Source organism: Malaclemys terrapin, chromosome 2 (assembly GCF_027887155.1).
Source record: "Malaclemys terrapin pileata isolate rMalTer1 chromosome 2, rMalTer1.hap1, whole genome shotgun sequence".
Taxonomy (NCBI): Eukaryota; Metazoa; Chordata; order Testudines; family Emydidae; genus Malaclemys; species Malaclemys terrapin.
In genome coordinates, this window is record NC_071506.1 from 229406415 (window position 1) to 229426283 (window position 19869).

Consider the following 19869-nt stretch of genomic DNA (forward strand, 5'->3'; position numbering starts at 1 on the left):
TGCAATCTCTTTATTATGAAAGTTGAACTTACAAATGTAGAATTATGTACAAAAAAACCCTATTCAAAAATAAAACAATGTATAACTTTAGAGTCTACAAGTCCACTCAGTCTTACTTCAGCCAATCGCTCAGACAAACAAGTTTGGTTACAATTTGCCGGAGACAATGCTGCCCGCTTCTTGTTTACAATGTCACCTGAAAGTGAGAACAGGAGTTTGCATGGCACTGTTGTAGCAGGCGTCACAAGATATTTACGTGCCAGATGCGCTAAAGATTCATATGTCCCTTCATGCTTCAACCACCATTCCAGAGGATATGCATCCATGCTGATGATGAGTTCTGCTCGATAACAATCCAAAGCAGAACAGACCAACGCATGTTCATTTTCATTATCTGAGTCAGATGCCACTAGCAGAAGGCTGACTTTCTTTTTTGGTGGTTCGGGTTCTGTAGTTTCCACATCTGAGTGTTGCTATTTTAAGACTTCTGAAAGCATGCTCCACACCTCGTCTCTCTCAGATTTTGGAAGGCACTTCAGATTCTTAAACCTTGGGAGTGCTGTAGCTATTTTTAAAAATCTTACATTGGTACCTTCTTTGCGTTTTGTCTTAAAACGAACAACATGTGCTGGGTCATCATCCAAGACTGATATAACATGAAATATATGGCAGAATGTGGGTAAAACAGAACAGGAGACATACAATTCTCCCCAAAGGAATTCAGTCTCAAATTTAATTAATGCATTTTGTTTTTAACGAGCATCATCAGTGTGGAAGCATGTTCCCTGAAATGGTGGCTGAAGCATGAAGGGGCATATGAATATTTAGCATATCTGGGACGTAAATACTTTGCAACACTGGCTACAAAAGTGCCATGCGAACGCCTGTTCTCACTTTCAGGTGACATTGTAAATAAGAAGCAGACAGAAGTATCTCCTGTAAATGTAAACAAACTTGTTCAGCTAATTGCTAAGACAAACAAGAAGTAGGACTGAGTGGACTTGTAGGCACTAAAGTTTTACATTGTTTTGTTTTTTGGGTGTAGTTATGTAACAAAAATAATCTACATTTGTAAATTCAACTTTCATGATAAAGAGATTGCACTACTGTACTTGTATGTGGTGAATTGAAAAATATTATTTCTTTTGTTTATCATTTTTACATTGCAAATATTGGTTATCAAAAATAATAATATAAAGTGAGCACTGTACACTTTTTATTCTGTGCTGTAATAGAAATCAATGTACTTGAAAATGTAGAAAAACATCCAAAATATTTAATACATTTAAATTGGTATTCTATTGTATGACCGTGCGATTGTGATTAATTTTTTTAATTGCAATTAATTTTTTGAGTTAATTGCATGAGTTAACTGTGATTAATCGACAGCCCTACAAAAAAAAACAAAACCAAACAAATCTACAATCTAGGAATTTTAGCTCATACATTTATTGTATGGGTTCATAAGTAATACAGATTATGTATCCTCAAAGGAAGATTATTTTTATAGGAGAATCTAAATTTAGAAGATAAAGGAAGAACACAAAACAGACAAGACCAGGAAAAAAAAAGTAGCAATTTTAAGGTTATAGTGCCAAATTCTGCAGTCTCTGGTGAGAGTTTTCCTTAGTCAGGGACCACAGAATTTGGCCAACAGGAACTAGTAAATGAAGGGACATATTAGAACATCTAGTTTATCTCCTGCCAGGGCAGGTGTTCCCTATGGTGCACTGTCTACTGCTTTGTCCAATCTAGTTTTCCACCATTCCTCTCAAAAGTCTTTTTTACAACTTCAGGGCCGCCATCCACATTACAAAAATAATCCTCTTTGAACATGACTGTGAAACATGGCTGTGGCCCAAATGCATTATAGAAATGTTTCTTCTGGCCGGTGTGAAATACTCCCCACCCAATTAGATTATAAACCTGTTAAGGAATAGTGTTTAAACTCAGGTAACACCCTAGGTTAAAATTTCGCAGTATAGATATAAGAATTATGGTTTGGTCTATTCAGTAAAGAAGAAATATTATTGTAACAAAGTTGAGTCCCAGCAATATTTCACAGCTGTGCTTAAACAAGTTTGTTTTAGTATCATAGATAGGACCTAACAGATATCACCATAAGAAAGTCTCTTCCATATATTCAGCCTAAATCTTCTCTTTCTTCATTTCACTACTCCAAGTTATACCCTCATGTTACAGTACTAGAAATTATGAGTCCTGCAAAATAAACAGGCATAAAACATGTCATTCAGATTCTTGCATGAAAATGGGAAAAATAAAATAGGTTTATTGATGCATCTGCTAAGGGCAGCACAACTTACATTGGACACTCTTCTCTTTGTTCTGACAGAACATGTGTGAGAATATAGCTGTGGGAGATGATTTCATATCACTGCTTCTCCCAAAAATGGTCAGTGTTTAACCTAGGTCTATGACAATGAGTTTCTATTATGCACTTTTTAAAATCTACTGTTACACTGGGTTTCATTCTAGTTGTCCCATCAGTAAAATCTTCCTCCCATTTCTTCACCAGATAAAAGAGACGTAAATGTTATAAGCATTGTATCTAAACAGAAGTCTAACTTTGCAGAGTTTATCCAGTATATTTATAAGGAATAGCATCTCACAGTTTATAACATTTATTCTCTATTTTTCATCTCTGATCCATGACCCTTGCACTGACAGCCAACATGATTCAACAATACCATTTATTTGGGAAGTACGGATTGCAATATTTTGCAGATAAAATTGTGTTAATTTGGAAATATATGGCTTTTCTGAGAGAATAAAGGCATATTTTATAACTGTGACAGACCATAAACTGAGAGGCAAGGTTCAGTAAGAGAGTGGTGCACCACTTCATTGGGATGCACAGCAGAGGCATATAGTATTTTCAATTTTCATTCAATTGTGTTATCTCAGACATGGTCTGAAACAGTAAAGTAAAATGCAAATTACTGTATTTTTACAGTTACTTGGATTACTTATTAAATATAATACCTATGAAAAAGTCTGTGCATATAAGTGCACATAATCCATTTAATGATTTATGAACTTGAAGTGCACAATAAAGCTGAAGCGTACATAATGGTTTAGATTTTCAAAGGGAGCAAAAAGAAATAGGTGCTAATTCCCACTGAAAGTCAATGGGACTTGGAAGCCTAACTCCCTTAGGCCCCTTTGAAAGTCTCACGTGATGTCCCAAGCTTCACAACAAGCAACACACACTTTAATCTCTAATACATGATGTCTATCCCCTTGTGAGAACAGGGGTAGAGTGGATAGCTGTGGGACAGGGATGAATTGAAACATGGCCACTGAGCTAGCCAGGTGTTTGGGGCTGAAGGAATAGGAAGATGGCTGGGGAGCAGTCTAGAGGGACAGGCATTCCAAGCTATGCTCCAGGATCCACAAGGTTGGGGTCATCCATACAGAACCTTCTTGAGTGTTCATGATTAGAAGATCTACAACTACTGCTCCCATCCATGAAGCCACTAGATTCTCCCCCTTCCTTCTGGACGAGGTAATTTCTGGGGTGTCGTGTGGCTTCTAAGTAGGTATATTTTGTATTATCTTTTCCCTTTCTGGGTAGTTTTCATCAAATGGGATGACATGGTCATATGATATGGCATGGTTTAGATTATATGTGGGAAAATAACTATATTACAACAATACTACTGAAATTTTAAATTGCATGAGAGTCAAGAAATTCAATGAGGGTTTTTACAACAACCCTATTACTGTACAGTCTTTTATTCTAACACAATATACTCCAGCATTCTCACTCTAGCACTTATGTGCATTAAATTTACACTACAGAAAAAAGCAAAAAATCTTGTATCCAAAAATATCCTAAAAGTCTTTTTTGTGTTTGGGAGCATGAACTAGTAAGTCACTTTGTAACAATTTTTTTAGATAGTCAATATTATGGACCAAACAATGTCTTGGTATTTAATTTAATGAGGTGGGTTTCATTCTTCCAATTCTGGGATAATTCAAGCAACAGAATTATAACCTGTCTTTTGAGAGTTTCTGGAACTTAACCTGCATATTTCCAAGTGCAAAACTCCATTCTTGACATTAACTTGGTGGATCAGGATGGAAACAGCTAACAAATAAAAATGAAACAAAACACTGCAAAAAGTTTTCACCTTCACCTCCATGTCACTGTTGTGAAACTCAGTGGCAGCCCTAATCCTGAGTTAATGGGCATAGCTGCCAATTTTTAGCTATACCCATAGGAACATTGCAGTTATACTTCTACAAATAGTTTTATAGATGAAAGATAGTTAGTTTCATTCTTCTAAATAATAATTACAGCCATTGCCTCACAGACTGGATTGAAGCGTCCCTGAATTTAGTTTAGATTTAATACAGTAGCAATGCTTTAGATAACCAAACCTGGACGCAGTTGGATTGAAACCTCTCCCGGTGTTACTTGTGTATTTGCCTTGTGGTCGCTGGGTATTGTTACACGAATGGTGGGATTTTCTATAAATTCTGATTGGCAGCCTTTTTTTATTAAATTAAAAACCATGTCACATCGTCCCTTCTGTGTTGCTCCTGCCATGAAATCCTGGTTGAAAAGAGGCAAAAAGTACAAGCCATTTTAAGTTAGAAAATACATAATCTTCAAAGGAAACCAAGTTACCAAATAACAAGTGTTTCAAACAATAGAACATGCTACTATAATTGCAAAGACTGTTGTGCAAGGCAATGGAAACCACATGTTTTTAATAAGAACAATAACAAGAAAATATTTAAAATAGAACTTAAAGAAAAATAATTTTAGATTTAAAGGACAAAACTTTTTGAATAGAGAGAGAACTTTTAGAACAAGCTGCCTTTGGAAAAAGAATGGTATGCACTGTCATTATGTCACTGTAAAATTGTTTGTGCTACGTTCACTAAAGCAGTTCCACCAAAGTAGTGTGAGCCACACTTACTATTTTACTTCAAAATGTACTGCTCATTTCTCAGAAAACGTCTACTGGAAATTTTGTTTAAGACAATATTTTCAAAATTAGGACCAATATCTATAGTTAAGTTGCTCAACAAGTGGCCAGATTTTCAAGTGTGCTGGAAACTTAGCAGCTCCCACTGAGGCCAGTGGGAACTGCCAGATTTTTGAAAGTCTTTTGTAGGGGGCATGAAGGGTTATTTGAGTGTTTGGTGAGGAGGAAGCCTACTACATCTTCCAAGCAATTGCACAACTGCGTATGAGCTGTACTGTGCTCAAAACAGAGGTGAAGTTCTATGACCCATGCAATACAGGATGACAGACTATATGATTTAATGGTCCCTTCTGGCCCATTAAAAATCTACAAGCTGATGAGCCCATCTGTTCCCCCTATATAAGCCATAAGAGACAGTTATGCCAGTATCCTCTTGTTTTGTGGTTGCCTGTGTATGGGGCAGGAAATGTTTTAAATAGAGCTGTCGATTAATCACAGTTAACTCATGCGATCAACTCAACAAAATTAATCACGATTAATCACAGTTTTAATTGCACTTTAATAGAATACCAATTTAAATGTATTAAATATTTTTCTACATTTTCAAATACAACAGATTACAAAGTGTACAATGCTCACTTTATATTTATTTTTGATTATGAGCATTTGCACTGTAAAAAAAGGAATAGTATTTTTCAATTTACCTCATACAAGTACTGTAGTGCAATCTCTTTATCATGAAAGTAGAACTTACAAATGTAGAATTATGTACAAAATATAACTACACTCAAAAACAAAACTATGTAAAACTTTAGAGCGGGCAAGTATACTCAGTCCTACTTCTTATTCAGCCAATCACTAAGACAAACAAGTTTGTTTACATTTACAGGAGATAATGCTGCCGGCTCCTTATTTACAATGTCACCTGAAATTGAGAACAAGCATTCACATGGCACTTTTGTAGCCGGCATTGCCAGGTATTTACGTGCCAGATATGCTTAACATTCATATGCCCCTTCATGCTTTGGCCACCATTCCAGAGGACATGCTTCCATGCTGATGATGCTTTTTAAAAAAATAATGTGTAAAATTTGTGACTAAACAACTTGGGGAGAATTGTATGTCTCCCAGTCTGTTCTACCCACATTTTGCCATATATTTCATGTTATAGCAGTCTTGGATGATGATCCAGCACATGTTGTTCATTTTAAGAACACTTTCACTGCAGATTTGACAAAACACAAAAATGTGAGATTTCTAAAGATAGTCACAGCACTCGACCCAAAGTTTAAAAGCTGAAGTGCCTTCCAAAATCTGAGAGGGACGAGGTGTGGAACATGCCTTCAGAAGTCTTAAAAGAACAACACTCTGATGCAGAAACTACAGGGACTGAGTGGACTTGCAGGCTCTAAAGTTTTACATTGTTTTGTTTTTGAATGCAGTTATATTTTGTACATAATTCTACATATATAAGTTCAATTTTCATGATAAACCAGATTGCACTACAGTACTTGTATTAGGTAAACTGAAAATACTATTTCTTTTTCTTTTTTTCTTTACAGTGCACATATTCATAATCAAAAATAAATATAAGGTGAGCACTGTACACTTTGTATTCAGTGTTGTAATTGAAATAAATATATTTGAAAATGTAGAAAACTTCAAAAAATATTTAAATAAATGGTATTTCATTATTGTTCAATTGCGCGATTAATCCCATATTTACTTCTTTTAATCTCTTGACAGACGTAGTTTTAAATTGTCAAAATACTGGGAGATGTGGATGACAGCAAAAGGGAGTTTTTGTAAAGGAGCTCTCCCTTGTATATAGCTCCAAAACTTTTAGACAGAGGTGGGTTTGGGTTTGTTTCCCCCGCTCCCCAATTCCAAAATCTTAGGGATGGCTTGAGTGTCAGACTAAGCAAACTATAGAATAAGGGTCGGCAACCTACGCACGCGTGCCAAAGGTGGCACGCGAGCCGATTTTTAATGGCACACCGAGGTCCCGGCCGCCGGCCCCGCTCAGCCCACTGCCGGCCTGGGTGAAGGGAACCCCAGGCCGGTAGCGGGCTGAGCGGAGCCGGCGGCTGAGACCCTGGCTGGCAGGATCCACTGGCCAGAACTCCAGACCGGCAGCAGGCTGAGCGGGGCCCTGGCCCTGCTCAGTCCGCTGCCAGCCCAGGGTTGTGGACGCCAGTCCCCCTCAGCCCGCTGCTGGCCTGGATGGACGGAACCCCGAGCTGGCAGTGGGCTGAGTGGGGCCAGCGGCTGGAACCCCGACTGGCAGGAGCCGGTGGACGGAACTCCAGACTGGCGGCGGGCTGAGCCACTCAACCCGCCACCGCTCTGGGTTTCCAGTTGCTGGCCCCTTGCCAGCCGGGGTCCTGGCCAGCCGGGATTCTGGCCGCCGGGACCCCAGCTGGCAAGGGGCCGGCAGCCAGAACCTAGAAGTGAAAGTAAGGCGGAGCATGCACGCTCGGAGCCAGCCGATGCTGGGGCGCTCCACTGCGAGTGGAAGCACGGCGCGTGGCGCACTCCCAGCTGGGGTCCTGCTGGCTGCCGGAACTCTCCTGCAGGCTGGTGCCGGCGGCCCCGTGCATCGGACTAAGCAGCAGGCAGTCAGGCAAGTGAAAGGGGCCGGCAGAAGGTGTCCACATCCCAGCCTGTCCTGCTGCCCCTCTCTCGCCACTGTGGCTGGATACCAGGGCACTGCAGGCACATGCCGTCCCTGCAGAGTGCACAGCTGCGGCCCCTGGGTGGGAAGGGGAAGGGAGCGGCAGGCCAGGGGTCTTCTGCTGTCGCCCCCCATTTGCCTGCAGATGCAGTGCCCACACACAGCTGGCCCACATCACCGTTGGCAGGAACAGGAACAGCGTGGGGCAGGGACCCATCCACCATCCAGGTAACCCTGCTGCAAATGGGACTGTCCCAGGCCATCCCCAAGCCTCCACATCCCCAGGACTTCCCCCCTACACACACACCCCAACCTCCTGCCCTGAGCCCCTCATGCCACCCAACCCTGACTCCTGCACCCCCCCATGCTCCCAGCCCTGACTCCTGCATCATCCACATCCCCACCCTCTGCCCTGAACCCCCCGCACCCCAACCCCCTGCCCTGAGTGCTCCCCCCCACACCCACACATCCCCAGCCCCTGATCTCCTCCCCCCGAGGGAGGTTGCAATATGACAGTACCTGTAAGCAATTTAAGTTACTTTCACCCCTGCTGGAACCCCAGACCAGCAGTGGATTGAGCGGAGCCGGAGGTGGGCTGAGTGGCTCATCCCGCTGCTGGTCTGGGGTTCTGGCCGCCGGCCCCGCTCAGCCCACTGCCAGCCTGGGGTACTGGCAGCCAGCCTGGGGCTCTGCTCCTGGCCTCGACCCAGCGCTCTTCAGTCACCCCCTGCTGTAGCCCACATTGGAAAACTCAGCAAGGAAAAGCGAGGGCAAGGATCACACTAAACTGATAAGATCTGCATTTTAATTTTATTTTAAATGAAGCTTCTTAAATATTTTAAAAACCTTATTTACTTTAAATACAACAATAGTTTATTTATATCATATAGATTTATAGAGAGAGACCTTCTAAAAAAGTTAAAATGTATTACTGGCACGCGAAACCTTAAATTAGAGTGAACTTGACATACCACTTCTGAAAGGTTGCCTACCCATGCTATAGAATGAGATGATCTTTCATGGAACCTTACTCCATTAACTTCTGAGGCCACAGATTTTTTAATGGGTTACTTTCACAAAACAGGTGGTTTTCAAAGAACAAATTCAATGTATAAAAACTTTTTTTAAAAATATCAAACAGAAGTGGATCAATTAATTTTTGTTTTATTAACAAAGAAATTCAGGCTTCATTTGCTGAACTTCATAAAATACTCCCATAGTAGCACACACTGTTAACAAAGAAATGCAGAAAACATAAACTGGGAAAGAAAAAGAAAAAGTGTGGTTGCAAAAAAAATTCTCCTACACAAAGAGTTTTGAAAGATGGTTTTAACAGGCACAGACAAAATTTAATAATTAGTTTTGATGCCAGAAAGTTTTTCATTTAGTAATATGAGAGCTAGTTGAATAGTTTCAATTTGTATGTGTTTACATGCAAATAATATAGCAAATTATCATTTCTGGGGTATGTTAATTGTAGTTTGTGAGTATGAATGCCACCAGTTATTTATGAAAGGGTCGACAAATACAGAACATTTAGTGAATTTTAAACAGGAATGATGATTCATCTAAAATATTCATACAAAAGTGTTATTCATTATTTGCTAGTCACTATCTGAATTCTCTTCAGCAAAAAAATAAAACAAGACAATCATTGAACCGGGGAGTAGAAACAATAACATCCAACTACACATGGCCATGAGAAATAGCACAAGGGTAAAAGACATTGGCCTGTTCTACATTTAAAATGTAGGTTACATTGCTATGTTGGTCAGGGGTGTGAAAAATCCACTCGAGTGCCGTTGCTATACTGACCTAACCCCCAGTCTACACGCAGCTACGTCAATAGAAAAATATTCCCATTAACCTAGCTGCCATTGTTTAGGGAGGTGGTGTTCATACAGTGATGTGTTATGGCGGCAAAGCTACAGCACTGTACCTATGCCAGTATAGTCCCTAAAGTGTACACATACTCATAGTGACAGAGAAAGGGTGACGTTTGTTCACAAACTACTTGATGAACACTTGGGGATAACAAATACACTTGTAGAAGTTGCAGTCAGTGCATAAATAGAAAGAGAAAAATAGCACCATCAGTTCTAATTAACAGCTTTAAAACAATCAAATTAGCAATGTTTGTAGTGTATTGAAGAAATATAAAAATATACACTTTAAAATTGCATATACAAAATGGAAAGTTTAAAAATGATTTTGTAACAAAACAATATGGAAAAATACACAAAGATTGAATGCAATAATGTAGTATTTTAACTGACCCACCATTCAGCCTCTAAAATTATGCTGGCATGAAGGGGAGAGAGAGAAACCCATTGGCTGCAATGTGAGCATCAAAATAAACGAACCCTTGTGAAGTCAGCAGATGACATATTACCCTATTACTAATTGCCTAAAAGTGCCCTTAAAAGTTTTTGTGAACTTCTAATTGCCAGTAAACAATCTTGCAAAGGAAATAAAATAAAATAAAAACCTACAAATCACCCTTAACACTCTTCAGAGACATGAAAACTCATAACTGGGTATATACAAATTGAAATTAACTGGTTGTTTGTCAAAAACAGAAACCTCACTGTTTTCAATACAGTACTGATTTCAGAATAATTCAATTAATCACAAAAGCATTACAATCCCTGGCAAGTCACAAAACTGAAGGTTTCTTGTGTCAAAAATAGCAAAGCATCAGTTTTCCATATGTGACAAAGGAAATTATGTCTGATGAAATCAAATTGACTCCAAGAAATTCAAAACCAAAACATTACTAGTAAAGTAACTTGCTGAAATGTAATAAGCACAGATATGAAAATGATTTGCTTCTGATATATAATGAGGGTGTTTAATACAAATTACTGATAAGTAATTTTATATTGCTGAGACCAAAAACTTTTGAACTCCCCAAAGTTACTTTTAGTCTGCCAATGCTGTCTATAAAGTAGATGGAAAGCATAAAAAGGTTCACACTTTATTTAAAAATTACTGTAATTTTCCAGATAAAAAAAAGTAACATTTTCTCTTTTCACAACCAAATATATTTCACATGATTTCTCAGGTGCTGTCTCCAAGAATAAGTCAAAATAATTTTTCCCTGTTATTTCTCAATATCTTTCTTTTTCATGTTCTGGAGTTCCTTCATCTGCGTAAGTGTGTTAGAAGCAGCTAAAATAAATAAATACAACAATAAAACAAAGAAATAGCTCACCTCTTGAGAACACCATGCACACTCTGGGCCCAGGGCAAGACACATTGTGCACGTTAGTGTATTTGAAGTGGCACATCTGTTTTCCGCTGTAATGAAATATAAAAACAAACATTAATGATTCATAATGGTATGTGGGAACTCTGTAAAATGCCTAATTTTAAACTCTGATTAAATAAACTACTGTTTAGCAGATTAAGACTGACGATAAAAAGTTTATGAATAAGAGAAGAACAGGATAAAAGACAGGCAAATAGAGACAGGGCCGGCTCTAGGATTTTTGCCACCCCAAGCAAAAAAATTTTGGCCATCCCCCTTTTTTTCATGCCTCCCTGCCCCCCGCCCCGCCCCAACTCTACCGCTTCCGAACCCCTTCCCCAAATCCCCAGCCCCGCCTCCTCCCCTGGGCGTGCCACATTTCCCCCCCGCCATTGCTTCCTGCGGGCCACACCGCAACCTTCTGCCCTTGCTCACCTCCGCTCCGCCTGCTCCCCTGGGCATGCCGCCGCTCCGCTTTTCCCCGCTCCCTTTCAGGCGAGGGAGGGAGGAGAAGCGGAGTAGCGGTGCATTCAGGGGAGCAGGCAGAGCAGAGGTAAGCTAGGGTGGAGGGCGCAGGAAGTAACGGGGGGTAGAGGAACCGCTCCCCACTCCAGCTCACCTCTGTTCCACCACCGCCGCCGCCCCCGGAGCACCCCACCGCTCGTCTTCTCCTCCCTCCCTTCTTCCCTCCCAGCCTTGCTGCGCGAAACAGCTGTTTCACACGCGGCAACCCTGGGAGGGAGGGGGGAGAAGCGGAGCATCGGCGCGTTCAGGGGAGCAGGTGGAGCGGAGGTGAGCTAGAGTGGGGCGCAGGATGTAACGGGGGATAGAGGAACCGCTCCCCGCTGCAGCTCACCTCCGCTCCACCACCACCGCCTCCCCCGAGCACCCGCCGCTCGGCTTCTCCTCCCTTCCAGCCTTGCTGCACGAAACAGCTGTTTTGCGCCCGGCAAGCCTGGGAGGGAGGGGGGAGAAGCGGAGCGGTGGCGGCACGCTCGGGGGAGCAGGCGGAGGCGGAGTGGAGGTGAGCAGAGGCGGCGAGCTGGGGCAGCGGGGGCACTTTTTCCCCATGCCCCAGAGTCGACGCCTATAATGGCCGGCGCCAAAATGCCGCCCCTAGAAATGTGCCGCCCCAAGCACCTGCTTGTTTTGCTGGTGCTTGGAGCCGGCCCTGAGTAGAGAGCACCTATACAAATCTTAATGACTATATTCAGATACTGGAAATATTCTTCCCACCCATCATTACACTGCTTAGCATATCGCTTCATGCCTGTGTTTTTGGAGGGCATGGTGTCAACTCTTACTAATCTCAAACCTTTGATACAGAATATTGACAGTTTGCCTCTGAAAGGAGATCTATTCTTCTTGAGCCTGTCAATCATCCCTCTCTGAGCATCAACATTAACAGACTCTTTCAGCATATTCAGTCTAAGGCTATGTCTACACTGTACTTTCGTCGTTAAAAAACTTTTGTCGCTCAGGGGTGTGAAAAAAAGTTTTAATGATGAAAAGTGCAGGTGTGGACACCGCTTCGTTGGTGGAAAACACTCTCCTGCTGACAAAGCTACCACCCCTCAGTAAGGATGGTTTTATTTTGTCATTAGCAGAGCTCTCTCCTCACAGAAGAGAATGGCTACACTGCATACCTTACCACAGCACGGCAGTGTAAGGTATGCAGTGTAGACGTAGCCTAAGTGACTCTCACATCAGAGCATAAGTCTGTGGTAGCACAGAGTCTTCCTGACAAAAGGCATTAGGAAAGTGTATTTTATGGCTCTTCAGTACTCAGCGAAGTATATTTAAATTGGAGTGCAGCAGACACAGTGATCAACACCACTGCCGGCAAATGTCACAATCAATTTGCACAAAAGCCGGCAGAGACTCTAAGGCTAAAATTTTGGAAGATAGCATTTTAGTTTCATATGGTTCAAATGTTAAAACTGTAATTTGTAATGGTAACAAAGTCAGTAAGTGCAAATGTAGTAAATTACAGCACATGGGATCCACCAGTACACAGCGCATAGTATACTACACAATCTTGCATCCATTAGAACATGTGCATGCTGCTTTAAGAGACACTTGTTTTTCATTCAAGATTTTAACTTTGTATAAACCAGGGGTTCTCTAACTTTTCCATAGCTTTGACCACACCTTAATAAAGATATTGTCTCACAGATCACCTCCTTCCCATTCATTATCATGCAAGCCAATTCCCCTTCCAGAACAAAATCCTTGTGACAGTTAAAACAGCTCACACTAAAAATAATATTGAGAAAGTATTTAATATTTTAGCTTCTTTTAATGTGATTTTAGTAACTGGATTCAAGGAAGAGAACCAGCATTACACGATCAGCCAGCTCTCCGCAGGCAACCAGCAAGAGCTTCTTGCATAACTGATGCTTACTTGATGACAGCTTGGGAACTATTGGTATAAACAAAATAGATCAATGTCTAATAGAATATAACCTTAAGGTCTTATCCTGCTCACATTTTTAAGTTAGTGGCAAAACTCACAATGACTTAAATAGAAGCTTGATCTGCCTTCTATTTTATACAAGCTGTATCCAAAATATATTATAAAATATAAAATAATAATAATAATAATAATAATGCAGAGAGAGAAATTAATACATATACGAAAGGGAGAAAAAGTGTGCTATCAGATGACAGAGTACTGATGAACTGAAGAGATACAGGAACACAATTTTAGATGGCAAGAGATGCAGAGGAGAAGGTTCTTGCAGCAGAAGAGAAATTGCTTGAAGGGACAAAGAGGATGTCAGTGCTAGGTAAGTGGAGGGAGCATCAAGGAAGGTAAAAAGAGCAAAAACCAGTCTATACGGTATACTTTAAAAAAAGAAACATGGTAAATTTGGACTAGACCTGAAATGAGTGCAAGGCAGGACAGTGTTGTTCTTTGTTACCATCAAACTTCTTTGCATTTGTGAGAAGATGGGCAGCAGCGTTCTCCACGTACTGAAATCTAGAGAGCTGGAACTTGGACGCCACGGAGAAGGTGGCACTACAAATTGAAAGGATCGGAGAAGACAGCACAGATGAGGATTTCAGTCAAGGCAGTGCACTGGCAGGGATGTGAAGCTGGCGATAGACAGATCTGCAGGAATAAGAGGGCCCAGGACGATGCCAAGGTGTTGGAGGAGGAAATAGAGGGGATGGAGTTGCATTTGAGGATTTTCTTGCTCAAGAGAATCCCTTCTCTCTTCAATTCAACGTCTTCAGAAGCAGAGATGAAGCCAGATGTTTATTTAGTCATGACAGACAGAGAGAGGAACAGAGAGAAGTCATTAAAGGTACCAAAGGGTATAGAATGGCTGATCATCATCATAGGTGTGGCAATTAAAAGAAAAGGTAGGGAGAAGCTGGATAGAAGAGAAAAGAGGCTAAGACCTAAACCTTGATGGGATCCACTGAGATGCAGCCACTTCTAGCAGAAGAGTTGTTTGACAGGTAAGAGCAGAAAGTTTACAGGTGGAAACCAGCAGGAGAAAGTGATCCACAATACTGAAGGCTGCACTAAGGCCAAGGAAAACCAGGAGGGAGAAAGTGCCTTCAGCAGAAATAAGGAGAAGGTTGTTCATTACATGGAAAAGATCAATTCTACTGTTGCCATTTCCCTTAAGAGTTTTTAATATGGTATATTGGCCTGTATGACTAAATAGACAAAAACTGGCCAAATTAATCCCTTGTAATCATTGTAATCAATGGAGTTAAACCAGAAATGAATTTGGTCCAGTGAATTTCTTATATTCATTTAAGAGAGTCCCCACTATAGATGTAGACTCCAATATGAATAATATAGGTAAATTACTTGCAGAGTTCTTGTATGTATTTCTTAAACATTTCCCAGAATGAAATGTTACTGTATGTGTAACATGACCACTCCCACACACACACCTGCCAGGAAGGATAATGAATGTCAATCATCAACAGGATGAGTGGACAGCATCAGGAAGCTGAATAGGCACAAAACTTCTTCCAGATTTTTTTATTAATGTTATTGTTGGTTATGAATATAGCTAGAGTCTATTTTGTTAGAAATAGCCAGGAGTGAAAACAGCAAGAAAGAGGAGAAGGCCCTAAAACTCCAGTTGTGGTTTTCTATGTGATAGTTAACACATGGAAGACTGTTAACAAATGAGATCTAGAGATCTTTTTGCTGATGACTCCTCAGAAGTTCTGTTTTCCAATCATGAAATGAATGCCTGGCAATTGAAAGGCTTGTTGCCACTGGCTTAAAAGATTAATTCATTTGGAATGAGGAGGAGGGAAATCTTGAAACTGATTTATTGATACCCAAAATAGACTCTGGCTAGATCATTAATGTTGTTCCTAAGTTTCTGTTTCAATATGATCTCTTATAACAGTTACATTTATGGACCTGTGTTCATTCCCAAAGTATTTATTATTTAGTTATAAGTCTATTCTAAAACTTTAAAATGAAAAGCTTATACTAAATCAGTTTAAAAAATATCTTATTCCAAAAAATAAGGAACATTTTTATGAGTTGGCTCTGTAAAAACCAGAGAATTTTCCTGCCACTTCACCAACAACAGAGTCCAGACAAGACTGACTTACTATACAGCCAAAGTTGAGAGCAAGTTTCTATTGGCTTAGTTAGAACTGATGTATGCCAAAAGGTCTTTTAAAAAAGAAGGGCCAAATTTTGGCTTGAGAACCACATAGGCATCTGCACATAATAAAAACTAAGTGTAGCAGGTTAAACTGCGTATATCCAGCCACACATACAAAGAAGAATTCCCCACACAAGTCATAATTATCACAGGTATTGAAGAAGTGAATGCACTGCTTTCTGGAGGGCACACTCTTAGAATGGCAAGCCAAAATCATAACCATCAACTTGTACCCTCTCAGATTGTTTAATAAATGAGTACATGGAGTTGAAGGTGAGAATGGGAATTTATGATCATGTAGCCTACATAACAGAGATTACAGAATTTCACCCAGTCACTCCTGTATCAAGATCAGAAACTTTCGGGGAACTAAAGTATAGCTCAAGGGTCGGCAACATTCGGCATGTGGCTCGCCAGGGTAAGCACTCTGGCGGGCCGGGCCAGTTTATTTACCTGCTGATGCGGCAGGTTCAGCCGATCGCGGCCCCCACTGGCCGCGGTTCACCGTCCCGGGCCAATGGGGGCAGCGAGAAGCCGCGGCCAGCACATCGCTCACCCGCGCTGCTTCTCGCTGCCCCCATTGGCCCGGGACGGCGAACCGCGGCCAGTGGGGGCCGCGATCGGCCGAACCTGCCGCGTCAGCAGGTAAATAAAACTGGTCCGGCCCGCCAGGGTGCTTACCCTGGTGAGCCGCGTGCCAAACGTTGCCGACCCCTGGTATAGCTTTTAGAAAGACATCCAATCTTGTTTGAAAGACTTAAATACACCAACTCCTTATATGGGCCTCTCTGTAGTTACTATGCTCCATAATAGCCATTATGTGGCAACACTTTGGAAGAAGGCCACAGGTTTTTCCTGTGTCTGTAATGAGGTATATTAGAGTTGCTTTCACCCTTCTATCTTATTTGACAGGCCAGACAGCTTCATTCCCATAAGTAGGACAGCCAGCAACTGCCACAGATAACAGACAGTTTCCTGGTTTATTTTGACTGAAAGTGCAGATGCACACTGAAAAAGTATTGTAAAAATGGCACGGAGCAGGAGGGTTTCCATTATGATTGTGTCTAACACTTCTTGCTTACTTTCCATGTGGGAAAAAGGTTTGTTTTAATTGCCAATCCTGCAAACTCATCCTGGAATCTGAAAATCAACATGAGTTCTTTCCTGCTTGCATTCCACCATAAACAATATTGTACAGGGTAAACTAAGCTATCAGGATATGTCTACACTGCACATTAAGTCCAAGCCCTGACTCAGGTTTGAGCCCAAGCTCCCCTTTTGCCCACACACAAATCAATCTGACTTGGATCAGCAAGCACTCAGGACCTAGGACTCAGCTAGGGTTTTGGGTCATCGTCTGAGTCCCACTATCACTTGGGTCCAAGCCCTGTTGTTCTGCAGTCTGGATGTAACTCAAGTGACAGACCCAAGTCAGAAGGTGGACATATCAGCACAGTCAGGAGACCAAGGTCCAGCAATTGTAAACCCAGGTTTACAATACAGTGTAGATGCTAAAGCACGGGTTTGGAAACACTGAGTCCAAAAGGCCGGGTTCCACAGACCCATGTTTACAAGACAGTGTAGAAATACTGGCTGTTTCCAGGGAGCTGCACCTATGCCTTTAAATTGATTTCTGCTACACCCAATTTCCCAATAGAATAGCACAGGTGTAACAAAGGACAGAATTTCAGAGTAAAGGAACACCAACTTGAAAAAAAAAATCACATTTCCTTATGAAAACCTGTGTATCTGCTATTTTTACAAGTAATCCCTCAGATTACTAGAAAAGAAACATTAGAGAAAAACATTTTTCCTCTGTTTTTTTCCCCCCGTACTTTGTGCAGTTGACAGTAATTTGAGTTTAGCCTGTTTCACTATTTTATTGACAGTCACTTGCATCACTCTCACACAGTGCTTTGATGGGATCTCAGCTGCATGCTCCTCCACGGGATGTGAAAGAGGGTGCTTAACAGCAAGAGCAGGAGCAAACCTGCAATTAAACTGAAGAGGTAGCAGGCAGATGCATGCACAAAGAGAATGGTAATGGGGAGGAGAGCAGGATTGAATAGGTTTGGTATTGCTGCTCTTGGGCCCACCAAAGAGACTTTTGTCAACATGGTAAGGAAGTAAAATCCACTCCCATAACCATTAAGATTTATTTCCCCATTTAAAATGTCTAGACTTTTTTTTTAAAGGGCTAACTTAAAAACTTCCTTATTTTAAGGAACACTGTCAATTTGAATGAAGTTTTCTGGCAGTTTCACTGAAAGAGATCAAACCGTAAAAGTTAAACGCGCTCATCTAGATAAATACTGTGGAAAGCATCGCTAGCAAGCAAGACTGGGAGCTGGATTTGGATTCTAGTTCTAACTCTACCATGGTCTTGCTGTGTGCTGTTGGTAGGTCAGTTAACCTCTCTGTCTCTCACTTACTCCTACGTGGAAATAACAACCTTTACAAGTCACTTTGAGATCTAGGAATAAAAAGCACTACCTGCACGTGCACAGTATAGACTGACACACAGTCAGGATTTTAAAAAACTAGGTACGTGAGATCCTAAGACATGTGAGATCAATTTCTGAAGACTGTAAACTTTATTTTTAAATAAGCAGTTTCTAAGCCTTTATGGTCGCAAAGAAAATCTTCAAAATGTTACGTGATGCAGCATTATTTCCATGCATCTTTGCTGCTCATAGGTTTGCAGGTCTCGGAGATGTAAATTAGCAAGTCTAGAAGATTTAAAAAAAAAAAAAAAAAAGTGGTAAATTTAGACTGGACCCTGACAGCCTCCGTTGCTGCTACCCCTCCTGGCAGGCCGGGCCAGTTTGTTTACCTGCCGCGTCGGCAGGTTTGGCCGATCACGGCTCCCACTGGCCGCGGTTTGCTGTCCCAGACCAATGGGGGCTGCGGGAAGCGGCGCGACTGAGGGATGTGCTGGCCGCGGCTTCCAGTCACCCCCATTGGCCTCGGATGGCAAACCACCACCAGTGGGAGCCGCGACTGGCCGAACCTGCCGATGCGGCAGGTAAACAAATTGGCCCGGCCCGCCAGGGTGCTTATCCTGGCGAGCCGCGTGCCAGAGGTTGCCGACCCCTGGTATAGACGTTGCCAGAGAATTAAGGAAACCAGTCGCTAGTCATAACTAGTCATAAACCTGTGGGCAGCAGCAGTCAAACAGCAAAGACTCACCTCAGTTTCATGCTGCATGGGAAATCTACGAGCAACAGAGGCAGTCATAGGAATTATTAACTGGGAAGATCAACCAAGGAGACAGAAGTTAGGGGAAGAGTAACCAAGATCTCTTTCCATCCCTCCTTGTAGCCAGAGGGCTCTGGGGTAGAGGTAGAGCGGTGGAGACTTCTGCCAACACAGCATCCAAGAGGCTGTGAAGGAAAGAGAGGAGACAGGCAGTTGGGGATGGAGGGACTGGAGCAAGTTTATCAGAAATATACTACCCTAAGGCAGAGGAGGAGAGATGGAACCACCAAGTGGTGCCCATAGAGGGCACCCTCCCCCTCTCTAGCAGAAGGGCGATAACATGGAGCTGACCTTCATAAGGCTGCTGCCTCTGGACCTAGCCTTAGCCTTCATATCTTCCTCTGTCTAACAGGTTTAATCCTACAGCTAGTAGGTGCCTGGAACATTTTTCAAGTCATCCTTGAAGTTGGTGAATATCCCCATCATTCATTTTTAGCCCTTCTTCTCTCCCTGCATTTTCTTGTGGAGCTGTCTGCCTTTAGACAAGATGGCTACAATTCCTTGGTGTGATGCATGCCTGTAAACACCGAGTCAAAGAATATTCTGTTTCTGAAGCCATCTTATTCTGAAACTGTCTCTCACAAATACAAGTGTACACAGTAATTTCAGATGATCGTATTGTTTGGAAATACTCATCCCACAGCCATTAGCTGCTGTGTCCTAAGTTTGATGGATTTACTCAAGTTGCTTTGCACCAAAGTGATGGTATAAAGTAGCAAGAAAGCTGTCTTAACTGCATCCTTGAGGATTATCCTTGTGTAAAGGGGACCTCAGGATGCATAGAGCTAGCCTACCAGCTACAAGAAAAAAACCCCTTGGCTCCTGCTCTCGGGGCATTCCTGGAAGGAAACGTGGATGTGGGTGTCTTTATGCCCTGATCTCCAGATGGTGGAATGGTCCTTTACAGCTGCGCATAATTTAGAGCAGACAGAACTCTACTCTGTGTTGCACTGGGAACCAGGAGCCAATATCTCAGCTACAACGAAGGCCTGGTCCCCACTAAGTCCCCAAATCGGACTAAGGTACGCAAATTCAGCTACGTTAATAACGTAGCTGAATTCGAAGTACCTTAGTCCG

General features: G+C 41.9%; 1 protein-coding gene across 6 annotated transcripts in view; it reads right to left on the reverse strand.

The window, feature by feature from the left end:
- Positions 1-19869, reverse strand: part of ITGB8 (integrin subunit beta 8) — an 81355-nt gene that overhangs the window by 47797 nt on the left and 13689 nt on the right. For 5 of the 6 annotated variants that reach the window (XR_008444029.1, XM_054020220.1, XM_054020219.1 and 2 more), the window contains exons 2-3: positions 10847-10932; positions 4405-4579 (exon numbers count right to left, since the gene is read on the reverse strand). Coding sequence is in view for 5 of the 6 variants with exons in the window: in XM_054020220.1 (XP_053876195.1) it covers positions 4405-4579; positions 10847-10932 (261 nt within the window). In the remaining variant the exon portion in view is untranslated. Of the gene's footprint in view, positions 1-4404; positions 4580-10846; positions 10933-18723; positions 18830-19869 lie in introns of those variants that run through there. The other variant, XM_054020222.1, reaches the window with a different exon arrangement.